Genomic DNA, 25,117 nt, shown 5'->3' on the forward strand with positions numbered 1-25,117 from the left:
GCCTCAAGCTCCTATTCCCTCAAAATATGTGAAAAGATTTTCATTGGTTTTTCTGACAAGGGTGTTATACAGTTTCCCTAAGTTGTGTGGAAATTTAATTATTCCGGTGTCTCTTCTAACTCCAGTTTTCAATGAGGCCAGCACCTAAAATGATGTCTTCAGTTGAGTCAGGGGCTACCACAAAATCATCTCAATGTGTCAACCTCATGTAGTTTGCTAGACTTGGTACCATAGATTTATTGCCCTTTTTTGCACAAAGGATTCCACCTTGACAACTCTTCCCTGGAAGCAGGTGGAGGGGGCCTTTGTATTCCTTTGCCCTTTTCAGAAGTGGAAGGTTGCTGTTAAATGACTTACAAGATGTGATGATAACACATCACCTTCAAGGGAGACTTGTCAAGCAGGGTGGCAGTCTAAACGTTTCACACACATTTTTCTAAACTAGTCATTCATAAAACTAGATGATTTCTGCGGTTCTGTTTGATAAGTGGGGAAACTGAGGCAGGTAGCAGGTAAGACCAAGGTCACACTGATGGAAAATGCCCCTCCAGAATGCAAATCCAGGCAGCTGGACTCCTGTGCTCAGGGGCACCCTCTCCTGAGCATCCCAGAAGATGGGACAACATACGTACTAGGGTTAAATCTGTTGCCCTCTGATTGATGATGCTCTTGGGCTCACAGCGCTGAAGCACGTTATGATGCTATTGACTCTGTCTGTCTCAGGAAGAGAAGAGGAGGTTAAAGGAAGAGATCGAAAGGAGAAGGGCAGAAGCTGCTGAGAAGCGCCAGAAGATGCCAGAGGATGGCCTGTCAGAGGACAAGAAGCCGTTCAAGTGCTTCACTCCTAAAGGCTCGTCTCTCAAGGTATCTTCCCAGAAATACTTCCTATAAAAGCTCCCTTCCAGCATCATAGGAATCTCACTAGAGTCCCTTTAGGTTTTGATCATCTAAGACTTCCCTGGCTTCTTGTAGCTCTTTGCTGTCCTGTGTTAATCTGTCCAGTCTACTTTACCGAGACATCTTGGACCGGGTAACATGAACAACTTATTGCTCACAGTTCTGGGGGCAGAAAAGTCCAAGGTCAAAGAAGGCATTAGCAAATTCAATATCTGACAATGGCATTTTCTTGCTCTGTTCTCCTATGATGAAACAGAAAAGAAGGAACACACAAGCTCCATCTGGCTCATTAAGAAGGGCACTAGTCCCATTTATAAGGAATTCACCCAAAGGCCCTATCTTTTATATAGCACATTGGGAATTGGATAGTACCATATGGAGAGCGACAAACATTTGACCCCTGACTCTTTCAGCTGCTTTTTATGTTAATGTTGTGATTACTAAAAGCAGAGCAACTGACATTGGTCCAGATCCAAACTGCAAAGCTATTTCTGTAGGAGATGAGATGCAACTTGGATAGGGATCTTTCCCAGTAGAGTTCGATCTTACTACTGCCTTCATGGATCAGAGCTCCTAACTTTCAGGGCAGAAGTTCTTTCTGAGAGAAAAGAGGACCAAAAAGAACTGAAGTCAGGGAGACTGTGGAGTGGTTGAGATGTTGGGGAAAGGCAGTCCACTCAGTCACTCAAACCAGGAAGCCCTCGGGGCCAGCACAACAAGGCCTGCAATAGGCCAGCTTCATTTCTGAACACCGACACTGGAATTGACAGCTCTAGAGGATCTAATAGCTTTTCTGGCCTCCATGGGCACTGCATGCTGACATACATACAGATAGGCAAAACACCCATACATATAAAAATTTAAAAAATAAGTCTGGAGAAAAAATAGTGCTTCAGGCTGGGTGTGGTAACTCACTCTTTTGATCCCAGCACTTGGGATACTAGAGCAAGAGGCTCACCAGTTCAAGGCCAGCCTGGACCTTGCGAGTTCCAAGTCAACTTGAGCTGCAGAGTAAAACTCTATCTAAAAAACAAAACAAGACAATAAGTGTTTTCCTTTGGTTGTTTGAGAGCTTTATGGCAAACGCTTGGCTTGAGGGTCACTGGAATGATCAGCAAGACAAAAGGAACAGCCAGGAAAGCAGTCATCCAGCCAGGGAGAAGTGTCCTCCCTCCTCGCTGCTTATCTCCGAGCAGCCACCAGGGCAGCCTGTCCCTGGTCCTGCTCTTTTGTTCCTGGATCAACAAATAATCAAAGAAAATAATGTTCTCTCTTCCTGCTTTAAAATCTCTCCCAAGTTGAGTCTTCCTTGAACAGTCCTGATAACATGAGAGCGGTCACTGGGACTTCTAGATCCTATCTGTTCTGATTTCTGGACAAACTGGGGCTCCTCCCCTCCTCCCCCACCCTTTAACCATCTCCTCTCTACCAAGCTCCTGAGGGTCCTCACTTCTCATTTGGATCCCCCTGGCCTCGCTAGGAACCCCGTCTTCTCTCTCATGGAGCCGCACATGTTAACAATCATTTAAAGTAAATGTACAGAAAGGACCAGACAAATTTTAATTTTTACATAATAGAGATGGGCATTTAGGTGTATACTATCTGCCTTTGGTCCCGATGGAAGTTCCTTAGAGAACTTTCTGGAATCTTCCTAAACCTAGCTTATCCTATAATGGAATTCCAATACCTAGCGATGCTCTCCAGACAGCAGTGTTGGTTATAACAATTCTAACAACCAGGCGGTACTATGCACTGCCAATGGGAAGGGAAAAATTTGGATGTTGACCTTAAAATAGTGCTAAATGGTATATTTGTTTATTCCTTATGATTTCCACTGTCTTGGAAACTCTACAAGTGAGTTCTCATTGCCTGGTTATGGTAGCAATGAATGACAACACAAAGAACAAATTATAAGTAGATTAAATCCAAAGGCTTTTGGTGTTGGTGTTTGAGTTTATTGATGGAGAAGTAGAATGTGAGGTAAGGAAAATATACAACCTATTATCTAAAGCTAGCGGTAGTGTCTTCCCTAAGTTCTACTAAGACGGTACTGCCACCTGCTGGTTATCAGGAGCACCAACTTACCTCCTTAAATTCCTTAAATATTGTGCAGAGTCTTTAATTTATAAACTCCACACTAGGGCAGCTGGTTAAGGCGCTTTCCAGCAAGAGTCAGTAAACAGAGGGTGCATCCTATGGAAATTAAGAGAATGACGTCAAGCTGGATTAACTATTTCAGATACAAAAGGAGGAGCAGGGGTGTGCCCACTCTTTGGCTTGGTTCACGGGACAGCCTAGGGGAGCTGAACAACCCTCATTTAAGATGCTGGCAGAGCCACACACACACAGGGCTCAGCTCTGCTCTGTACTACGCTGCACTTCCCACCACCCTCTGCAAAGTATTTGACTTGTAAAAATAAATAAACAAGACACCTAGCTTCCCCTCCAGCTCATGCATGCCTCCCTCGGTTTCAAAAGTTCATGTGGGAAACTGCAAACTATGAAACTCAGCTCAAATATCAAAATTTTTTTGAAATGGTAAACTATACAACTCAGTTCAAATATCAAAACTCCTATTTTGTCTTAGAGATGTGGCATCATGTTCGTGATGACGTTTAATATGGTACCTACCACTGGTATTTAAGTGTTTTCCAAATCTAAGGACCCTTTGTTCTCTTAGTCTGCCAAGGAGCACGCATGAAGAAAGGCTCCATATCCTACCCTGTCCAGAGATCTACTGTGGTGACCTGCCCTAGGCTGATAAGATGGGAATGTTCCCTTCTCTTGGTCAGATTGGATAAGCACAACAGATTGGTGTAGACTGAGTAGTTATCATTTGCCAGATATGGTGGCTCATGCCTGTCAGTCCAGCATTTAGGACAATGAGGTAGGAGAACCAGGAATTCAAGGACAGCCTACACTCCATAGTAAGGCCTTGTCTCAAAAACCAAACAAACAAACAAACAAACAAAAAACAACCAATAAGCTAAACCAAGTAAGCATTTGTTTTCCACAGCTGTGGAGATTGGGGAGTGTGAGGTCATCTGGGTGTCAATACTGCTGAGTTCTACACAGGGCTCTGTTCCTGCTGCCCCTTCATGTGCAAGAGAACAAGAAAATAGGAGAGTCCTCTTGTCTTTTCCATCAGTGTTCTAATGCCATCCGTGAGGATTCCACCTTCCTGACAAAATGACCTTCCAAAACGACCCACTTCCAAATGCCATCACAGAGAGATACAGATCTAAATACATAAATAATTAATTTGTCATTGGTCTGTATTATGGAAGGCCATAAAACTGGCTGTTTTTTGCTCCCAATACCCCCCCACACACACACACCTCTCCTGTCTCCTTCTTCTCTCTCCCTCTCCCTCTCTCTCTGCTTTTTTTTTTTTTTTTTGAGACAGGGTTTCTCTGTGTAGCCCTGGCTGTCCTGGAACTCACTTTGTAGACAAGGCTGGCCTCGAACTTAGAAATTCACCTGCTTCCGCCTTCCAGTGCTGGGATTAAAAGCGTGCGCCACCATGCCCGGCTCTCTCTCTCTCTCTCTCTGCATTCTGCACCCTCTTCCAATACTAGCTTCCCCCGCCTCAGATACATTATTCATCATTTCCTCCCTGCCCCCTCCGGGCTGCTACTCCCAGCGTGGTTGTGCTCTCATTTGTTCTGAGATAGTTTTTATTAACCAAGTTCAAGAATGGTAGCAGTGTGGTAGAAGGCCACCGTGAGTAAGCTATGGGCCACGAAGCAGGTCCAAAGGTGAAATGCGTGTCTTTCTGGGTGTGCCTTGCCTTCCACGAGTGCTCAGAGGTATTTCAAAGACTCATTGGTATGGTCTCCATTGATTCGCACCTCAGGCTTTCAGTGTCTGCAGAGCTTCCCCGAGTTAGGACTTTGCTACACAACGTTTCCTCTGCATATTCACAAGGCTTCTTCTCTTCTTCTGTTTCTAGATAGAGGAACGAGCAGAGTTTTTGAATAAATCTGTGCAGAAAAGGTAAATAGAGTTGACTGTTCATTTGAGGCTCATCAGCTGTCTCACTTACGGAGAGATCCTCCCGTCTCACGTTTTCATGTCTGTGCTCCTTTGGCAGTGGTGTCAGATCTACTCACCAAGCAGCAGTAGTCTCCAAGATTGACAGCCGGCTGGAGCAGTACACCAATGCAATCGAGGTGAGCCCTGCCCCCTGGTCTCAATCCTGCGAAACAGAAACAGGCTGCGGCTCCATACACGATCACAGGAACACCTGGAGTGATGAATGAATCTGCCACCCTCAGATTAGAATATTAATAATGATCTCTATAACTATGAGATAGCTATGGAGATGCACAATAAGAAATATGCATCTGAGACTTTTGAACAGATTGTGTTTTAACACCTGTAGCCTGAATTTTTCTTTGAAAAAAAAAAAAAAGTAAATGGATTCAAATCACTAAGCCTTCTCTGCAGCCACTAATAAATTGATTGATGTAGACACAGATGCATCTTCAGGTTTGTTTGCAGAGGTCTCCTATTAACAAACACAGCAGAGTAAAACAGCATCAAGATGAGAGCTAACTTGTGTTTAATCAACATCCCCTCTAATTGGTCAGTTAGCATTTAAAGGGCCATAGCTTTATGCTTCCATCTACTTTTTTTCCACTCAGTTTACCTGGGAATTTGATAATGTTCGGAAACAATGTATCTTTCTCATCTTGTACCAAAAGAGTGGCATCAGTGAGCAAGACACGATGCTGAGCTGGCCCTTCTCTTTGCATAGACTGGAGCAGTAGTGATGACCTTCTGTGTCAGGGCATTAGCAGGGAAGTCACTGGCTTGGACTCCTTTGCTTTTCTCCTCACCTTTGCTCTAGGAGTGGAGATGCCTATGCAGTGGCCCACAAACAGCGAGCGCGATTAAAAAGAGAAGGCCTTATGATGTATCAAGTCCTTAATGAAGCACTAACACCCAAGTTGTGATTTTTTTTCTTTTTTACTCACAAGATTGGTGTCCACTAAACTATGACAAGCCGTAGACGGCTCATTTCTCTGATCAGATTGGTCCTGGCATGAACAGATTGAATGAAGCTAAGACTGTGGTCTCAGACTTTGCCCAGACTTTTAGGATCATTCTCTCAGGGCCACTGAAGATGTTACTCATCCCTGCTAACCTATCGGCCATGAACCAGGACTGATGGAGAGACGTGTGCCACTCTGGCTTGTCTTTGTTTACAGCTGGGAAAGTGTCTCAAAGACACTCCCTCCCTTCTTACTTGTAGTCTTAGTTCCCTCTAGTATATTCTCTGTACTGTTCTGCCTCAGCCTGTCGGTTTTGAAGAGCTTCCCTGCTTTAGGATATATGCATATTCTGTCTTCCTGCATAGAATTCGGGCCCCTATTCCCTTTCCCACCCTGAGTCCCTGGTAGAGTCTGGCTGTAAATGCTACTACCTTAATGTTCCCTCAGCCTTACTTATGCTCCCAAACTAAGGAGCATTCCCCCATTGTGTGCTCTCTTCTCAGGCTGTACTGCAATCCATTGTTTTCATAGCATTTACTACAATGAGAAAATTATCACTAGTGTACCAGCTACCGTCATTTGCCCTATCAAAATACAAGTTTATTGCGGCTTATGGAACAAACTGGCTTGCTTTGACAAAGCCTAGCAAAGTTCACATACACAAGGTTCTAAAAATCTATCTGCTAGGACTAAGGAGTTGGCTCACAGATAAAGCACTAGTTGTGTGTGTGTGTGTGTGTGTGTGTGTGTGTGTGTGTGTGTTTACATTATAGATAGACACAAATGCATAATAGGGGGCAGAGACAGGGATCCCTGAAGCAAGATGGCTAGCTAGACTATCAGAATCAATGAACTGCAGGTTCAATGAGAGACCCCGCCTTAATGTATAAGGGGGAGAAAAATCAAGGAAGACACTGGACATCATCCTCTATCTCCACATGCACATCCCCTCTCTCTCTGTCTCTGTCTCTGTCTCTCTCCCTCTCTGTCTCTCTGTCTCTGTCTCTTTCTGTGTGTCTTTGTCTGTCTGTGTGTGTGTCTCTCTCTGTCTGTCTGTCTCTCCTTTCCTCCATCTCCCTCCCCCACTCACACACACATACAGACACACACATATGCATACAACACATGTGCATATATATTAAAAGCCTATCTACGGGAGAGGCTTGGGAACTAGCTCAAGCAACAAGAGCCTAGGTTTGAGCCCTAGAACCCACATATAAAAGTCACACACATTGTAATCCAGGGCTGAGGAGGGAGAGACAAGCAGATTCCTGGAGCCCACTGGCCAGGCAGCCTAGCTGAATCCATGATCCCAGGTCAGTGAGAGACTTTTACTCAAAAAAGGGGGAAGGTGTAGATAACCCCTAAGGAATGGTATCTGATCTCTTACACACACACACACACACACACACACACACACACTTGAGCCTATATGAAGATGTACACACACATACCTCTGGCCTCCACATGAATGTACACATACATAGACATGCATGAACATGCAAACACGCATGCACAACAACAACAACAAAAATCTGCAGAAGAATTGGGGTTCTCTGTCACCTTAATGATAAATAGAGTCCTAAAATTCTCCTTTCTGAAAGATCCTCTGCTCCAGCTCTGATGGTTTGTGTGGAACATCACACCATCACAATGGAGCTGCACAACAGAAATGAGCCCCTTCTGACAGAAGTTCACACTGTGATATTTTCAGTTGATCGTATTGAGTAAGACTAGCTCAGTGTAATTTTGTGAGGACAAACTTCTCAGCGCTCTCCTAAAACTTATTTACCCGTCTCAGGGAACAAAGGCTTCGAAACCTATGAAGCCAGCAGCATCGGATCTCCCTGTTCCTGCCGAGGGCGTCCGCAATATCAAGAGCATGTGGGAGAAGGGGAGCGTGTTCTCAGCCCCCTCTGCCTCAGGAACACCCAATAAGGTACGGGCGTGGCTCTCAATGGGTTAAGCTTTGAAGTATGGAATATTTTTTCCCATGTGTGTTAGGAATTGCTACAATTCACTACAAATACAATAAAGAATGTATAATCTGCACTTGGATTTGCCGCCCCTCCCCCAAAACAAACAAACAGAAAATGAAGCTCATAGAGAATGGATTCATGGGGTTTCCCTATGTGCTCTGCCATGGCCATGGCCACTAAGTGAAGTGTTTGAGTTTAATTATCATCCATTAGCAGTGGGGTGGGATGAAGGGACATGAAAGAAAAATTGATATTCCTTTTTTATGATTTATTTTTATTTTATATGTATGGGTGTTTTCCCTGTATGTATGTACCTGTGCACTGTGTGCATGCCACGTGCTTGCAGAAGTCAGAAGAGAGTGTTGGATCCTCTGGGACTGGAGTTACAGATGGTTGGGAGCCACTATGTGTGTCTGAGAATTTAACCTGGGTCCCCTGGAAAAGCAGCCCATTCTCTTAACCACTAAGCCAGAATTTTCACCCTTCCAATGTGGGAGACATCAAGAGGGACAAAAATCAACACAATAAATATACATTACAAAGGAGAGTTTATTAAATCGGCTTATATAGTGGAGGCTGGATTAACAGTGGTCAGCTGCACACTGGAGGTGGCTGTTTGGCCCCTCAGTACTGGAAGCTTCAGCAGTCCCAATCTGGTGACGAAGGCGGGGCTTTAGTCCCCATTGGAAAGGTGAAAACACTAGGTTTCCAGGGCATCGAAGGAAGGCTGGTTACCAAAACAACAGGACAGATACACTTCCTAGCAAGCCATGAAGCAAACAGATAAAGCAGCCCCTCTTCATATCTAGCCATGGCCAGAGGGCGCTGCCATCTTGAGATGGGACACTAAGTGTCTCTCCCCATCATCTCTAGTTAATCCTTCAGTCAAGTTGACAATCAAGAACAATCGCAGATTAAGGATATCTTAAAGTTTACTCAGATTGTTTTTTTTTGTTTGTTTGTTTGTAGGAAACTGCTGGCCTGAAGGTGGGAGTTTCCAGCCGCATTAACGAATGGCTAACTAAATCACCAGATGGCAACAAGTCACCTGCTCCCAAGCCTTCTGTAAGTAGCCCAGGGATTTCTGAGTCTCTGATCTCACAACTTCCACAGGAGAATGGAAGAGCAGTTGGCTCACTTGCCTAGGAAAGACGGCTTTCCTGCTGCTGCCACTGCTGCTGCCGAACGCACAGAGGTCATGTCCCTTCATCCCATGTCCCTTCATCCCATGTCCCTTCATCCCATGTCCCTTCATCCCACCCCAGTGCAGACTCAGAGCACCGAAGTAGCTGAGTCACGATTACCCACAAGCTAAGACAGAGCCTGGCCTGTCTGAGTCAGGGGGGAACCATGATGATATTGGGGCTCTTCAGTTAAGAGCCTCTGCGTTTGTCACTTTTTTCCTTTAGTTATATATTTATTTATCTACCTATTTAACTGGCTTCTATTCAACAAATCAAACACAAGAATTTGAACACAAAAGTCATACGACTTTGGCTACTTTTCTGTTCCAAGTATTCCAAAACTTATTCCCAAAACATTGTGTATTTTGACTATTTTGAGACCGTGTTTTCTAATTTTACCTGATTTCTATAACAACACAAAATACAGTTATTGAGCAGCTATTGAAATATTTGCCTTTATATATATTTTATTATATATGTAATATAAATTGAATAATTTGTTATCAATACATGCAAAGGAAAAAAAAACATAAAAGTTGAAACTAGAAAACTGGAACCCCTCTCCCATGACCAGTAAAAATGAAAACTACAAAGGCTAGCTACATTATCTTAGAGAAGTAAAACTACATGTATTGCGTGCAAGCTTGCTATGCAAATATTTCTTTAACTCTCTCATTGAATATATGTAACTATCTTACACTTGTTGTTACACAAGCCATTCACATTCTCCAGCCGGCCCTCTCTGCTAAGCTGGGTCTGTAGCTTTCCTGGTAACAAGGTAGCAGAGAATGAATTGCCATAATCCACACTCATTTGTATTTTCATTTTTTTTATTTTTGTGTTTACTTTTGAGACAGAATCTCTCTATATATCCCTGGCTGTCCTGGAACTACGTAGACCAGGCTGGCCTTGAACGTAGCAACCTGCATTCTATAAGAAGAAAAGCATCCCAGATTCCAGGCCTTTAAGGTGTTTTAAGCCCCTGCAGCATTCCATTGCATCTGTTGGCTCTACATCTAGTCTCCAAAGGCACTAAGTCCTGGCATGTTCCAAATTACAAGGGAGAGATAGAAACATCTGTACTCTCTTCTTAGGTGTAATACCTTGCACTCTTTAGTTAATATTCTACCCAGGAATCTTTGCCTAAGGCTTCATAAGAGCTATATACCAGTATGAAATCAATTTATACTTGTGAAAAAAATATATACTGAAAAACATCTCCTCTCCCTGCCCCCAAGTAGGATAGGGAGTCAATAAAAGAAGAAAAGGGAGGTAAAGACGCCACACCCAGATATGTCTTTGGGGCCTGAAGTTCCACCACCAGTCATCTTGACATAAAAAGTAGAAATTACTTTTTTAGCAGAAATAAGTTATGGTCATTTTTGTCAATGTTATGGTTCTGGACCCATGATTACTATTTTTTTTTTTTTTTAGTTTTAAAATTATGGATCCCTTTGATGGCCAAATAAAACTAAAGGCCCTTGTATGGCTTGTAAATTTGAGAGATCCGTGGACACACTCCACCTCCTTCAGGGACCCTCATGAGGAAGAAAGGAGGAACACACAGAGGAACGCTTTCTCTTTGAGTATGGCCTCCTACCTCTCTAGAGGAGACTCTCACTTCTTTCCTCCTAGGCTTATAGCATGAGTGGTCCATTTCATTCCTGAACCAAGTTGTTCCCAATGTTTGGTCCAGAGTTTCTCTCTTTCTTTTATCAGCACCTGACCTCAGTAGCTTCCCATCTTCTATATGCCATCCTAGTGGAAGGGTTAAACGTAAGTGGAGTCATTAATACCATAGATGTAAATGTATTAAGGATCCCACACCAAAGATTAGTGATAACAGTTCCTGGGGCTATTGATAAGGCCTCCCACAAAGTGACAGGACAGAAAAGTCATACAGAGACTTTACCTCACATTTAATAAGTGATGCATAGATCGATCTAGAGAATGCAGAGAGGGAAGGAAAATGACAGTCTAGATTTTCGTGACCACTTTCTTCTCGTTGGGTTTTGTGGGTTTGCGTGGCTTCAAATAAGGACCAGATTGGAGTAAGAAATACATATTTAATATCGTAAATAAAATACTAGTTTGGTTTTACTCACTAAGCCCTTTTAAGCTTTGCACACATGCCTCTGGTAGTATATTCTTCCAGGATTTTAGACCCAGCACCTAGTGTGTCATATTACAGCTAGTCACATGGCAATATCCTGGACGAAGACAGTGACTCAGAACCGAGGTAAGACAGGACAGGCAAGAGCCACTCCAGCAGGAAGGAGGGGAGGTTTCAGTGTGGAAAGGCTACTGGAACTCTGCAGATGTGTAAAGACTGTCATTGTCCAAGGACGGCAGGTTACAGAAATAAGTCAGCCAGAAATCTTAAAGGTCCTGTCCATGAGGTGCCGCAGTGGTGACCGAAAGCTAAGCTCTGACCCACACCATTGTGGGTCTTTTTTTTTTTTTCCAAATCATAATTTGAGCACATTTTTTAACTACGGAAACACACATTCTTGGACGTACTGGTTCCAGTCCCTCTTTCTTCCACCAGCCTCTTCAGACACGTGTGTTTCCATCTTCAGGAAGTGTGACCTCGAGGCTCTGACTAAACTGATCCTGAGCCCAGGACATTAGAGCATTATCTATAAACAGTACCAATAGGAGAACCCCAGTAGTACCTTCTGATCTGGGCCAAATACAATTTATTCTCAGCTCACTTCTCTGATTCTCATGATGGGAGGAGAAAGCTAAGGTTTGTTATGTACAGGTGTGTCTCTTTTGGCCATTAGAACAAAGTCAGAAAGAGTTATTCCAACAAAACAGTCTTTGTCCATAGTGGAACCTCCTCAAGAAGTACACAAGTATTGCACAGTCCTAGCATTCGTGTGTTGAGATCTAAAACTCAGAAGAAAAACTACCCAAAAATAGTAGCTATGCTATCATCTTCAGAGATGCTAAGAATTACAAGGGCTCACAATTGTTAGCCCTATCCCCTAGAAAACTAGCAAATTTTAAAATCAAACATTGCCCTGCCTAATGTGTCTTACTGGGGCATTCAAACCATTTATGAGTTGAGTTTATAGGCTTCTAGGGTGACTTTGTGGCTGGAATTAAATTCTGAATGTTTTAGCTGGTTTGTCTACTCTTTGTGTCTAAACTGTATGTCATGAAGCAATTAAAGTGCTAACTTGTCTTTCTTTTTGTTTAAAAAAAAGAGAATGATGTCTTTCTCAGCTGGCTTCTCTTCTTCACTCTTTCGTCTCTGGTTGCCTGGAAACCTGCCTTTCCTGCCTTCATTTCTCCCTCCTCTCCCAGAGTGGGTCTTTCTCTAACATGTAGTCTGGTCAGGTAATTCCCATTTTATACTTCCTCTTTGACTTGAAAATACTGACTTACAATGTGGATGTTGATATTTTCTTAAAACACCTTATTTAAACTCCTTAAGTGATCTTGAAAGATTCAACAAGACTATTTGAGGGAAATGCAATCCATTTTCTTATGTAGAAACACTCATGTGAAAGAAAAATATGTCGCCTATGAATCAAGTAAATAAATGATTATGCCCACTCGTTAGAGCTCTGCCGGCATGTTACTTATTACAGTTGCCAACAGTTTTAAGTCTTCTAGACAATTTGGCAACTTTTACCCAAGTTGGCAAATGTAGTGGAATTCTTTTTTTCTTTCTTTAATATGATTTGTTGCCTAGTGTTTCCAAGTTAAACGGGGATAGTTTTCTAATAGAATGTTGGTAACTCATGCCACAGGCCCATCAACTCAAAGTATGACAAATCTTCACATGGGATTATTTAACACTGCATGTTTAGTGTTAAGATGCCAGTACTCTGTGTCAGAAATATATTCATCAAAACTGGTATCCCTGGAAAACTACAGTTGCTAGCTCTACCTTCCTAATGAGAGAAGGCGTTGCCAGAGTAAGCAGTACTAGTTCAGTAAAACACATTCATTTTCTCCAAACCACCTTGTGCCAAGTACTAATATAAGCAAACACTCAAGAAAAGTAAATGAAACAGAAATTTGGATCCTTATCCAAATGAAATTAATTATGAACTAGAAAGCAAGAACCCAAGGCTATTTAACTACTGTGCATCATATTAGGATTCACACATGTTCTTAACATACATCATCAACTGCTCACTCCTCTCAAGGCCACCATTTGTGGCAGACGTTTATTTTTGTGGGGGCTAGATTCTACTAATCCACTCCTGGATTACACACTTGGCCATCAAGAAACACAGGATTTTAGTATTTTCAATTAGGTCGAAAGACACTAAGATAGCGATCCTGCAGAGGGAAGTTGTTAGGGTATAAATAGAACACTACAGGGAATGAGCCTGGGGGATGGTAGACAGCTAAGAAAAGATGTTTGTGTGCATAGCAGCACAGGGGCTATGAGAATTTAATTCCATGCAGTCAGTACCAAAGATAAGATGCTTCCAAGTGCACTGCCTGAGACCTGAGTGGGCCTGCCTCTTGGGAAAGCAATATCGACGCCTGTAGTCGGAGAACAGTTAGTGAAGGACCCAGATGCTGTATGCATTGCCAGGTCAAGGTCTGTTCACAGTCAGGGAACCAACTAGTGCTTCTTCCATTTGGGACCTTTGGTGCAAAGTGTCGATCTGAACAAATGGTAGATGTGGTGGCTAGCTTACTTCTGCCTACCCAGAGAGTATTAATGGTCAACCATCTTGTGCTTTCTGCTCTCTTTTCATTAGGACTTGAGGCCAGGAGATGTATCTGGCAAGCGGAACCTCTGGGAAAAGCAATCTGTGGATAAGGTCACTTCCCCCACTAAGGTACTATCCTGGGAGAATCGTGGGTCAGAGGTTGGGGTCAAAGGAGAAACATTGCTGACTCACAAGTCTGTGCTTAGATGACCATCAGATTTTAAAAGTCCCCCGTGTAGCCCAAAGAAAGGACAATTTACAAAGCCATTGACACTGCAGGTTTGTCAGGCTTACAACATAAATGGCTTGAAGTCATGGAATGATTTCCAGTAAGACAACTCCTACAGAGTTGTTACAGTTGTGGAAAAATCTGGCCAAGAGAGCCATATGTGATAACCATGGTCTATCTTTCTTTGCAAGGTCCCTGACTGACTACACAGTTATTTGGGGGAAAACAGAGCTCTTAGGAGAAATCATGTGACAACTTCATTGGCTCCATTTCTAGAAATGATTGCTAGCTAAATTTGCTAAAAAGTACCTAGTGATGATCAGGCACCATGACTGTCTCATATGATCCCCTGTGTGATCGACTGGTAGAGGTAAGCAGGAGGACTATGACCATTTTGTAGCTGGAGAAAACAAGGCACTGAGAGGTTAAACAACTTTTATAAAGGAACACATCTAACAAGTAGCCAAACCTACACTGAGGCACTGAGGGGCTGGAGAGATGGCTCAGTGGTCAAGAGCATTCGGTGTTCTTGCACATGTCCCAGGTTCGATTCCCAGCACCCACATGGCAGTTCACAACCCTCTGTAACTATACTACCAGGGGATCCAGCACCTTCTTCTGACCCTCAAGGCCACTAGGCATGTACACGGGACACAGTTATATATACAGTCAAAACACAGATATAAAAAGAAATAAATTTTTTAATGTTCAAAAACGTCCCTACGCTGATACTCATTCTGCTCTGAGCCTGCAACCTTAACCATTACTCACATAATTTTTTGAATATGTACATTCAGCAAAAATTTAATATTGTTAAATTCCCTTCAAAGTTTTCTATTGGTGGCAGGGGAAAAAGAATGGTTATTGTTTGTTTGTTTGTTTTGTTTTGTTTTTTAACACAAAGAATGAACTTTTGGGCCTAAGACTTTTAAATCCTGGTAACATAGCTATATCTTCCAAAGAAGTGGTCAGAGTATTATGACACTTTCTTTCTGAGCAGGGGGGTGTTGACCATCCACTATCGCAGGTGTTAGGTGCCCATGGTCACATCAGGGCTATGGGAAGGAAAGCAAAAGTGGGACCCTGGAATGGTGGGACTGAGAGGACAGCATGGAGGATGCACCTGGGATTGTGGCACAGAGTAGAGGGCTGCTCTTCCTGCACCTTGCCTGCCTCACTAGTCTACCACTGATCTCTTATGGAGGTGATAATCCAACCACCCGGCCTAGCGGAGGTAATGAGCCAGCAGGTGAGGGATCCCTGCTCCAAAGCGCAGAACTCCCTGCTTACTGTGTGGCCATTCCCTTGAAATGAAAATTCACCATACTTTGAAAGTGTAAACTACCACATATTAACATGTGTGATTTAAGACCCTCAGAAGGGGCTTTTAGCCGTTGGCTGAAAGGGAAATGAATGGAGTAAGAATAGCCGGGTGGTGGTGGTGCACGCCTTTAATCCCAGCACTTGGGGGGCAGAGGCAGGCGGATTTCTGAGTTCGAGTTTGAGGCCAGCCTGGTCTACAAAGTGAGTTCCAGGACAGCCAGGACTACACAGAGAAACCCTGTCTCAAAAAAACAAAAAAAAAAAAAATTAAAAAAAAAATAAAAATAGACTAAATGTCAGATAAGTCTCAAGGATCAGTGTGTAGGGATTAAAATCAAAAAAAGTGTCTGGGGAAAATGGTAGAAAAGGGGTGATAAGCATGTCCTCTGTCCCAATGTTGATGTGGCCTTGACTGGGCTTTTCAGTCGTATGGAACACTGGAAATTCCCAGTGCTTATCGTAGAGCTTAATAGCTGTCTTGACTTTGAGTGCTGTGAGCAAAGATGAAGGACAGGGTAGGAAAGGAACCTCAAGGGGAAAGGACCTAGGAGCGAAGGTCACATCTGAACAGACTGCCAGCAATAGCCTTCCCTTTCGGTTGTTTGGATTTATTCCTATCGTACCATGAGCCCACAAATGGCTCCCGGTTTAAAGCTCTCTTCTCTCAGCAGGTCTGAAACAATCGGAGAAAGAACCCAACTGCAAGCCATCTCGCTGGGCCAGCTCAGTTGGAGAGGGCTAATCGCTCTGTTTATATTTATGTTTTCCAATATCCCAGTAAATCCATGTATATGCTCACTATATTTAATAACCACAACTAGAGATGTTCATGGTCAAAGTACTGCCTTTGCAGAGGAGCCTGTTTCTAAAGAAACCATGCTGTGAAGTAAACTCGCTACTGTCATATGAACAGTGACACCAACCACATCGGAAGTCAACAAAAGGAAACTGAGCTTAAGATTATCTGAGGAATGTATGCAGTATCTAGGGGCGAAACGACCCCGTAGGCTTTGTTTTGTCTCAGTACAGACATCATGTTTCTGCACTTTAGACTAAAGCATGAAAGAAATTATCTAAATAGGCAATCAAAACTCTCTGAAAATAATCCACTTCATATCTGATGTAGGGCAGTAATGATTGTCTGTTTTAAAAAAGATGTATTGTTGAGATATTGCTTTTTTTCTATGCTGATTCATACCTAAATTGGCTGATTACTTTAGCTGACAGTGGTACTGACTTTTTTTCAGGTTAGTTGCTTTGTGGATTTCTTTGGTAGTGATAGTAGACTGAATCACATTTAGATAACCCAACTATGTAATGAATGTGCATACGTGTAAACAGACACACTAATGGTAGATTACTCTTTCATGTGCTAGACTATTATATTTCATAGTATGTCCTTGTAACTAACTGATATCACAGCTTTTGAAGATTAAGGATCACAATAGTATATTAATATTTCATATTTGCCAACAGAAATATGGAGTTAGGTATAGCTATGTTTTCAATGCCCAATGACTTATAAGAAAAAAAGTATTGGAAAAAAAAAGAGAATACAAGTGTCAAAATTGGTTGAAATTTCTTATAAGACATAGTATTTAGTTTATAATTGAGGGCAGTCTTGAAGTCCAGTGTGAATTTTATTAAGTCTACAATCTGGACAAAGCTCAAACCCTGCTTATTTGCGACCGTGATGTTCACCCCCACCCCCACCCCACGTCAAAAAGTTGACCTGTATTATATCTAAGGTGTCTCCTTCTCTACCACTTAGAACCAAGCATTTTGGTGACTAGTGCACAAATTAGTATTCATGTAGATGTCTAAAGAAAGACCAACTTTGCCTCCTGTAGAAGCAGGCAGGTAACGTGAGCAGAAGCATGGCAGTCCTATCTTTATGTACTCACACTCTTTAAATTAAATGTTTCCGCCTTTATTAGTCAGTTGGTACGGTCATAAGTTGATAACATCTTGAAATTTGAATTTTTTATGTAAATTTTAGTAGTTTTACTCCCCCCTCCCACCAAGGCTCTTTAAGGAACTCATCATTCATATATCAGATCCTATTTTAGCTTACGTCTTTATTCTTCCCAATAGATAAAAGTACTCTAGTGTCTTACAAAAATGTTCTTATCTAGAACATTCTATGCATACAGCGTCATTGTACAAACTCATACCTCAGCTGACTTAACCAAAATTATCTTAGTCTCCACTCCTTCCACAGTAGGAGAGCCTCTAACATTTCCAATCCACAGATTTCTTTTCAAGAGGAAAGGGTTGGCTTGAGGGTTTTTCAAGGGTTGGCCTTGAAAAAGTCTATCTTTCTCGTGAATTAGTAAGAGTTAGTTGGATTCCCTAGCTTTTAGCAAACTTGGGCCAAAGGAAGAAAAGCCACTAAGACTGCACAAGTCATCTACCCCCGACAGAGTAGACACAAGTCTATGGTAAGACGAACAGAGTGCACATGGCACACCCATGAAAATGACTTCCATCGTTGGAGTACAATGGATCAAAGTTCGATCTTAGGCAGATGCTGAGGGATCATGCTCATGTTAATGAGGCCTTCTCTTGCTATATCTTACAGGCTTTTTGCTTGTTGTTTTTGCTTTTAAGAACGTTCAAAGTTGTGAGATGACTGTTTTGATCCTAAATTTTATTCCAACATTTGGATGACGATGAGTTTTAGGGTAGATTTTTCTCCGTTTGGATTTAACCTTTGAAGAAGCAAATTCCTCCTCTACTTGTTTGATTACAGCTCTCTGTTATCTTTAAGAGAGGAAACTGCAAGCTGACTAGCATGTTCTGTGAATCTGCCATTGTTAAAAAACCTTATAAACACTTAATATTTTTCACTGATAATTGATCGCTGCAATAAAAATATATTGTGAAAATGCATCCACAATAAATGGAATTCTTCCAGATGTCTCTGTCTCGTGCATTCTTTGATGCTCTAATTGATTGTGAGAACTGTGGCTATAATAAAGAGAACAGGGCAAAACACTTGCACTTCACATTGAGGGTTGGTTTCACTCTCTAAAGGAAAAAACAAACAAACAAAACAAAACAAAACAAAAACATTGAGACAGGATTTCATGTAGCCCAGGCTGGCCTGGAACTCATTATGAAGCCAAGAATGACCTCGGACTCCTGTCCCTCCTGCCCCCACCTCTCAAGTGCTGAGATTACAAGTGATTGTTAGCATGGTTGCCACAGCTGAGATTACAAATGATTGTTAGCATGGTTGCCACAGTTCATATTTAAAACAGTTCTTACTACAGGGACTTTTCTAACCAAATATTCAAAAATACTCGGAAGTGGACAGCTGACAGAACATTTTAAAATTTCTCCTTCAAAATAAGAGTAAAAGCTAGGTCTGGCAGTATGAGGGTGAGATCTGGGCACTTGCTCCAGAGGCTGGAGGAGGCATGGGTATTTGTTCATTGTATCATTCCCAGCTTTCTAGTCTGTGCGTTAACTCATCCATCCCAGCTCCACAGAGAATACTGACCATTTACTTCATTCCACTCCAGACTTAATAGCAGAACTTTGCTGTGGCGTGTTTTTGTAAAATATGAACATCATAGGTCTGGATGGGCCCCGAGAGCCTGCATTTCAAATGATTCTGTGCTGGCTTTGTTGTTTTGCAGACCGTGCTTTGAGAGCCCAGCTCTTCCTCCCCCTCTTCCCCCTTTCCTGTCCTTTCCTCCTCCACTTTTTCCCAGAACATATGCTTCTAACATTGAACAAATGAGAGCACTCACTAGGACCAACCCTTAAGCTCAGAACACTGTCAGACAGGTGGTGGTGTATTCCTGTCTACAAGAAAACTGTGGCACGGAGTTTTATTTCAGGCCACCCAACTAGGTACTGTAGTTTCAGTTTCAGAGTCTACACTTAACCTGCTATGCCATTGGTTCTCAAACTGGAGGTAAGAACAGGATGACCTACTAGACTTGGTAAATAGACTAGTCTGTCCCTTTCTGATTCCATAGGTCTGGGTTGGAGCCTGAGGATTTACATTCTATAAAAAGCACTAACAAACAATGCCACTGGTCCCAAGGGGATATCTTGAAATCCCATGGGGATACCTTGAAAGGCACTGTGTTATGTCAGAAGAGAGTAGTGGCTGGAACCTGCCCCCTCATGTAACATGAGTGAAATACAGGTAATTACTTAGAACTTGACATGTTCTTCACCCTTTTAATCCTTTCAATAATCCTACAAGACAGGCACTAGTAATAGTATCCCCATTTTGCAGGTAAATGAATTGAAGCATAAAGAACTTTTAAAACATGCCAACAGTTGGTGAGCTGTTAAGTCACAAGAGAACTGACCACCAGTAGTAGATTCCTAGGCCCACGCTCTTAATTACTACACTTCTGTCACAACAGATTATTGCTTATAAATTTGGCTTGAAGACAGCTGTGTGTGTGTGTGTGTATGTGTAGTGTAGGGGGAAGAAAGCTGAAGTTGCTCTCCTCATGAAGTCCACAGACAAGTGTGTGTGAGATCAAACAATAGACAGTAACTTGACCAGGTAAAATCATCTTTGGCCCCTTAGCCCCAGGATGTCTTAATCTCAACAAGAGGCAAAAATCTTGAAAAAGAGAGGGAGGAAAGGACGGAGGGAGAGAGAGAGAGAGAGAGAGCAAGCAAAGCCAGCTGAGTCTTGGTTAGCTGCTGAGTGGAACAGATTTCAAGATGTGAGCTTGGAAACACTGTGAGGTTTGGCCCTTCGTGCAAGGAAGGTACAGACAGGTACTGGTCTAGCCTCTGGCTCCCAGTTCCTAGAATGGCTTCATCAATTCAACTGGGTGAAAAGACCTCAAAGTTCCCACAATAACTAACTTCTATGATGTCATAAAGAATGAATGCTTTGGTCACCTTGTTTCCTTATCTAGATGTTTAATACATTCCACATGGCAAATTATTCAAAAATAAGTTACAGTCCTAACATAGCTTACACTTTTGCCACTTTACCAAGATGGCATTTTGCTCCTGATTGTCTGCCCTAGTGACTGTGCCTTTCGGGATAATACAGGTATGTATTTACATATTCTTTTTCTCTCTTATTTTTTTTTTTTAAGCATTGGGATTCCTACTGTCACGTGAAAGAAGAGGGAATTACTGCAGGCTCCATCTGCCTCCTGAAGGAGGAGTCTGTCCAGTAGCTTTCAGTGGTGGGATCACAGAGACCGGAGCACAACTCAGTACATCTTTGAGAACTTTTTTTTTCCATTTTTTATTAGGTATTTAGCTCATTTACATTTCTAATGCTATACCAAAAGTCCCCCATACCCACCCACCCCCATTCCCCTACCCACCCACTCCCCCTTTTTGGCCCTGGTGTTCCCCTGTACTGGGGCATATAAAGTTTGCGTGTCCAATGGGCCCATCTTTGAGAACTTTACTCCAGGCTTTATTATCATTTTAACTTAAGAACAAAGAATTCAATTTCCAGTGTGTGCTCCCGTCTAAAATCAAAATTAAAAAAAAAACTTAATTAAAAGTGGAAAGCCCATGGACGTTGGAGAGATGGCTTAGAGGTTAAGCGTATTGTCTACTCTTCCAGAGGTCCTGAGTTCAATTCCCAACCATCACGTGGTGGCTCATAATCATCTGTAATGAGATCTAGTGCCCTCTTCTGGTCTGAAGACATATATGCAGGCAGAACAACCCGAGTTCAATTCCCAGAGTCCAGGTAAAGGAAGAGTGGGCTTAGTACTACTGGTTGTCTTCTGAGCTCCACATGAACTGTAGCATGCATGCCCCTATAAATGCAATACAAACAATGTTCTAAAACTTTAAAATGTTTTAAAGCAAATGCTTCTAAGGCGATTTTAACTTTAGCTGGAGGAGAGGGGATTCCATATGATGTGTCTTTAAAGTGACACTAACCACAGCCAGCATGTCTCTCCTGGCCTCAGCACTTGCACCAGCGAGGTCTTCTCTAGTCAACCACGAGGTTTAGTCTCTTGTTCAAATGCTACCTGGGCAGAGGGCTTCCCTAGCCACCTCACATTAAAGAACTACGCTGCCAAGCTACTCGACCCCAGCACTGCTAAGCTTTCTTTCCCTCCATAGCAACTTTCATCTGCCTGGTTCTATTATTGTCTTCTCCCATTAGGATGTAATCCCCATTAAAAAACTCTGCAATGGCCTTTCACGGTCAATAGTCTCTGATGTAAAACTAACCCGTAAAGGTCAGGTGAGTAATGAATGAATGTGACTTTTCAAAGCTTTGAGAATTTCTAAGTAATTCTCTTATGCACTAATAGCATTCTCTATAAATATTTGTTGACATATGTTAATGTGCATAGTTGGGCTGAATATACATACATACATACATACATACATACATACATGATTTAAGTCCTATCTTTGCCTCTTCCCTATCTGGCTGGGATGTTTCTTGGAGCTCCATCTTGTGAACCTGACAGCCTATAGCCTTTATCCATGAGTAAAGAGAAACAAAACAACAACAACAACAACAACAACAAAAAACAATAGATTCCATATAAAACAAACTGGCTTACCCTATTTACTGTCCAACAGCACAATACCACCAGCGGGGGATGTTTTAAGAAAAGTCTAGCTTGACTGTGATTCTAGTGGTACAAGCCAAGGGAACACATTTGGTGACGGACTTGCAGGCAGAGAGTCCCAAGTGACCAAATGGTACCCCTTAGCAGAAACTGGGAGTGGGTGCCCTCTGTTGTCCTATAGAGCCACTAAGTTTTAATTATGAGAACTCCACGCCGATGGTCTCATTCATCTTACTTACCCCTGAACGGCCCCACATATAAACAGAAGTAGGGTTATGTTTCTGTTCTTACATATCCACAGGAGCAAGTAAATTTCGGTACTGGAGCTTTGAGGATACCCTCAAACCAGAGAGTCTCTGAGCATTGTCTCCGTTAGTGATATACACATGGCATAAAACCAAGCACAACTAACTATGAAGACTAGTTTTCAAACAAGTGTGATCAATGGCACACTTCATTTCCTCAGGCCAATGCCCAAAGAAACAGAAAGTCTCAAGGTCTGACACAAACACATTCCCAGAAAGTTAACAAATCTAGAGATGCTAACCCATTTCCATGCTGAAACTGAAGCGCTTAATGCGAACCATGAGGGCACTGAACACCTCCTCATTCTTTTTGTCTATATGGGTTTTTCTTTTATTAACTTTACTTGGAAAACTGTTCCAACTGTATTATCCACCAAAGTGAAAAGTGACCAACAAATCAGGGTTAAATATACACACACAAACACAGATCCTAAGACTGCTGTGGGGGTCTTATTGACTTAAATAAGGCAAGGTGGGAGATTTGCTTTGTGAAAGTGTTGGCTAACAAAGAATTTCTAAGCTGATGAAATTTTTGAGAATTTACCCTTATACATATAACCATGACTCCTCCAAATCAAGTATTTTAAGTCTCACTTCCAGAATAAGAATGAATTATAATTGTGCAAAATAGAACTCAACCTTTTAACTTCAAATAAATTAGTTCATTTTTATTAATAAGGTTCAGTTCAGAAAATTAACTTGCCCGTGGTCATCAGGTTGTTAAAAGTCAAGGGGGGCTCTAGACACAAGCCTTAAACTGTATGTTCTACTGCCTTCTCAGCGCAGGCACCTAGCAAACAAGTTATAGTCACTCAGAACAAACTGCAGTCGCATCTTCCCCAGTGCTAAACTCTCCCTCCTGCAATGCTCAAACCGGTCCATACCATAAGCCAAGCCAGGAGTTCCCATCATCCCCTAGCATCAATGTCTCCCGCCAAAAACCTCACCACCTTCACAGCTGTCCCTAGGAAGAAATCACTAAAGCTCCCCAAAGTCTCGCGAGAGTACAGCCGTTGCCCTGGCAACAAGCGGCCTGCTCTCTCAGCGACCGCTGAATTTCGATGGCATTTGCTCTGACCCTGTCGTCGCCCGGTGCCTGGGGGACATCCTAAAGTATTCTCCCGGCAGGGGTGGGACGACCGGCGGACTTGAAGAGGCCCAGGGAACGAGGCGGGCGGCGGACGCGCCGCTTAGGCAGCGGGGAGCGGGGGAAATGCGGCCCTCGGCGCGGGACGGCGCGGGGCCCGCGTGAGTGAGGAGGCTCCGCGCGGGTCCCGCCCCGAGAGAAGGCCTGGCGCGGCCGCACGCCCCCCGCTCGCCGCTTCGGGCGCGGACCGGCGTCCGCGGGCTTCCGGCGCCTAGCGCCTGCACGCCTCGTCCGCGCACGTAAGGAGCTGCCGCCGGGCGTCCCGGCGGGTTGTCGTAATTTCGAGCCGTCATCCGGGGCTGAAGCTTCGGTCTCCGCCCCGAGATGTCACCTAGAAACCGCTCTCTCGACTGCAGTTGGCGTTTATGATGAAGCTTCGCGAGGCCTTCCGCGCCGTCCGCGCCCCCGAACGCGCTCGTCTGTAGACGTCAACCGGGGGCTGAGAAGGTGTTTGTCGGCGGTGGTCAAAAGGCTCGCTTTTAGAGAGAACCAAACACCAGTAGTTGTGAAATTGGTAAATTCTTTTGGTGTCCTCCAAAGTGTAAAAGCTTGGCAAGGATGATTTCATTGCAAATAAGAAAAGAGGAAACGTATACCTAAAACTGTATTATCCCCAAAGGCACAATCACTGGCATGTGTAGCAGGAGGAAAATGTCATTTTAGTAAAATGCCAATTTCAGGCTTGCCTAGAAGCAACAGTGGTCATCTCCAGCCGGACCTTCTGGTAGCTATTCCAATACAAATGGTGTCATTGGCTTTAAAAGTTAAATATACAGTAATGATCACGGTTAAAGAGAAACTTAAGTTATACACACTGAAGCTCGGGTCAACTGAAAGTTCAAGAGAAAGGGGAAAGTTTTTACACTATTGCTACATTTTATTGTCTGAATAATTATAACTTTTCTTGTGTACTTTTTAATGCGTGAAGACAATCCCCATTTACTATTGCAGTGTAGTGTTTAGTTATGAATATAAAATGTAAATGGCCTGGCTATATACTGTGGAAGTTTTTCAACTAAATTATTTACGTGATTTGTCTCTCTTGTTTCAACAGATTTTTTAAGTTTTATTTTTGTTCATAAAACATACTGACAGGTTATAAATATATCCCCCTTCATCTCTTCTAAAATTCACACCCCCATTCCATATCCACTCATCATCTTAAATTTTTTATTTAATTAAAATATAATTACATCATTTATCCCCCTTCCAACCCTCTCAGATACATATCCTCTTTTGCTATTTATTATCATTGTGTGTTTAAATAAATATATAAATGCAACTTGCAGAAGCCTATTGAATATTGCTTATGTGTATATTCTTTGTAGGACTGAACATCTGGTATTGGATATCTGTTTAGGAAGCTTGCTTTGTAGTAACGGATAGTTTTGTAAAATCTTTGAATTTGAAATTAATTTCCTGTATCCTTACTAGTTTAGTTTTCAGAGATCTGTCACTCTTAATTAAATACAATTGGACAGGTTTTGTAGTATTCATTTAATACAGAACCTGCACACCTTTGCTTAAAAGAAAAGCTGTTAAAAATCTCCTTAGACATTTTACAGCCTACTCACATAATTAAAGACATTCCGAGGAAGACACTAGAAGAGATGTCAGAAGATTCAGAGGAGGAAGACTACTCAGATAGAAGCATCAGTGATGACGATGACTTGGTATGTCTTTCTTTTTTACTTTGCGTAATTTGAGGTAAAATGTAGTATCAAGCACATATTTCCAATTAAAACATTATAGAATTAATTTGATGTAAAAACAAAACAGATGATGTCTGTTTTTGTCATAGAAGTTAGAAAATAACTGAAAAATGTATTGTG

The 25,117-nt window shown here is 42.5% G+C and overlaps 2 protein-coding genes across 31 annotated transcripts in view; both read left to right on the forward strand.

Annotated features, from left to right (window-relative positions):
* Window positions 1-18,209, forward strand: part of Cald1 (caldesmon 1) — a 176,975-nt gene extending 158,766 nt beyond the window's left edge. For 9 of the 18 annotated variants that reach the window (XM_017321316.2, XM_017321317.2, XM_017321320.2 and 6 more), the window contains 6 exons: window positions 724-864; window positions 4,850-4,893; window positions 4,991-5,069; window positions 7,696-7,833; window positions 8,843-8,938; window positions 12,270-13,786. In XM_017321316.2, coding sequence (XP_017176805.1) covers window positions 724-864; window positions 4,850-4,893; window positions 4,991-5,069; window positions 7,696-7,833; window positions 8,843-8,938; window positions 12,270-12,386 — 615 coding nt within the window. In that variant the 3' untranslated portion in view covers window positions 12,387-13,786. The other 9 variants (NM_001347100.1, XM_030255093.1, XM_006505346.3 and 6 more) reach the window with 2 other exon arrangements.
* Window positions 18,210-23,171: 4,962 nt separating this feature from the next.
* Agbl3 (ATP/GTP binding protein-like 3) overlaps window positions 23,172-25,117 on the forward strand; it is an 80,508-nt gene continuing 78,562 nt past the window's right edge. For 7 of the 13 annotated variants that reach the window (XR_377500.4, XR_377501.4, XR_003956265.1 and 4 more), the window contains exons 1-2: window positions 23,708-23,799; window positions 24,840-24,958. Coding sequence is in view for 9 of the 13 variants with exons in the window: in XM_006506731.4 (XP_006506794.1) it covers window positions 24,896-24,958 (63 nt within the window). In the remaining 4 variants the exon portion in view is untranslated. Of the gene's footprint in view, window positions 23,800-24,579; window positions 24,959-25,117 lie in introns of those variants that run through there. The other 6 variants (NM_001289656.1, NM_178630.4, NM_001289657.1 and 3 more) reach the window with 3 other exon arrangements.

Source organism: Mus musculus, chromosome 6 (genome assembly GCF_000001635.26).
Source record: "Mus musculus strain C57BL/6J chromosome 6, GRCm38.p6 C57BL/6J".
In the NCBI taxonomy this organism is placed as follows: domain Eukaryota; kingdom Metazoa; phylum Chordata; class Mammalia; order Rodentia; family Muridae; genus Mus; species Mus musculus.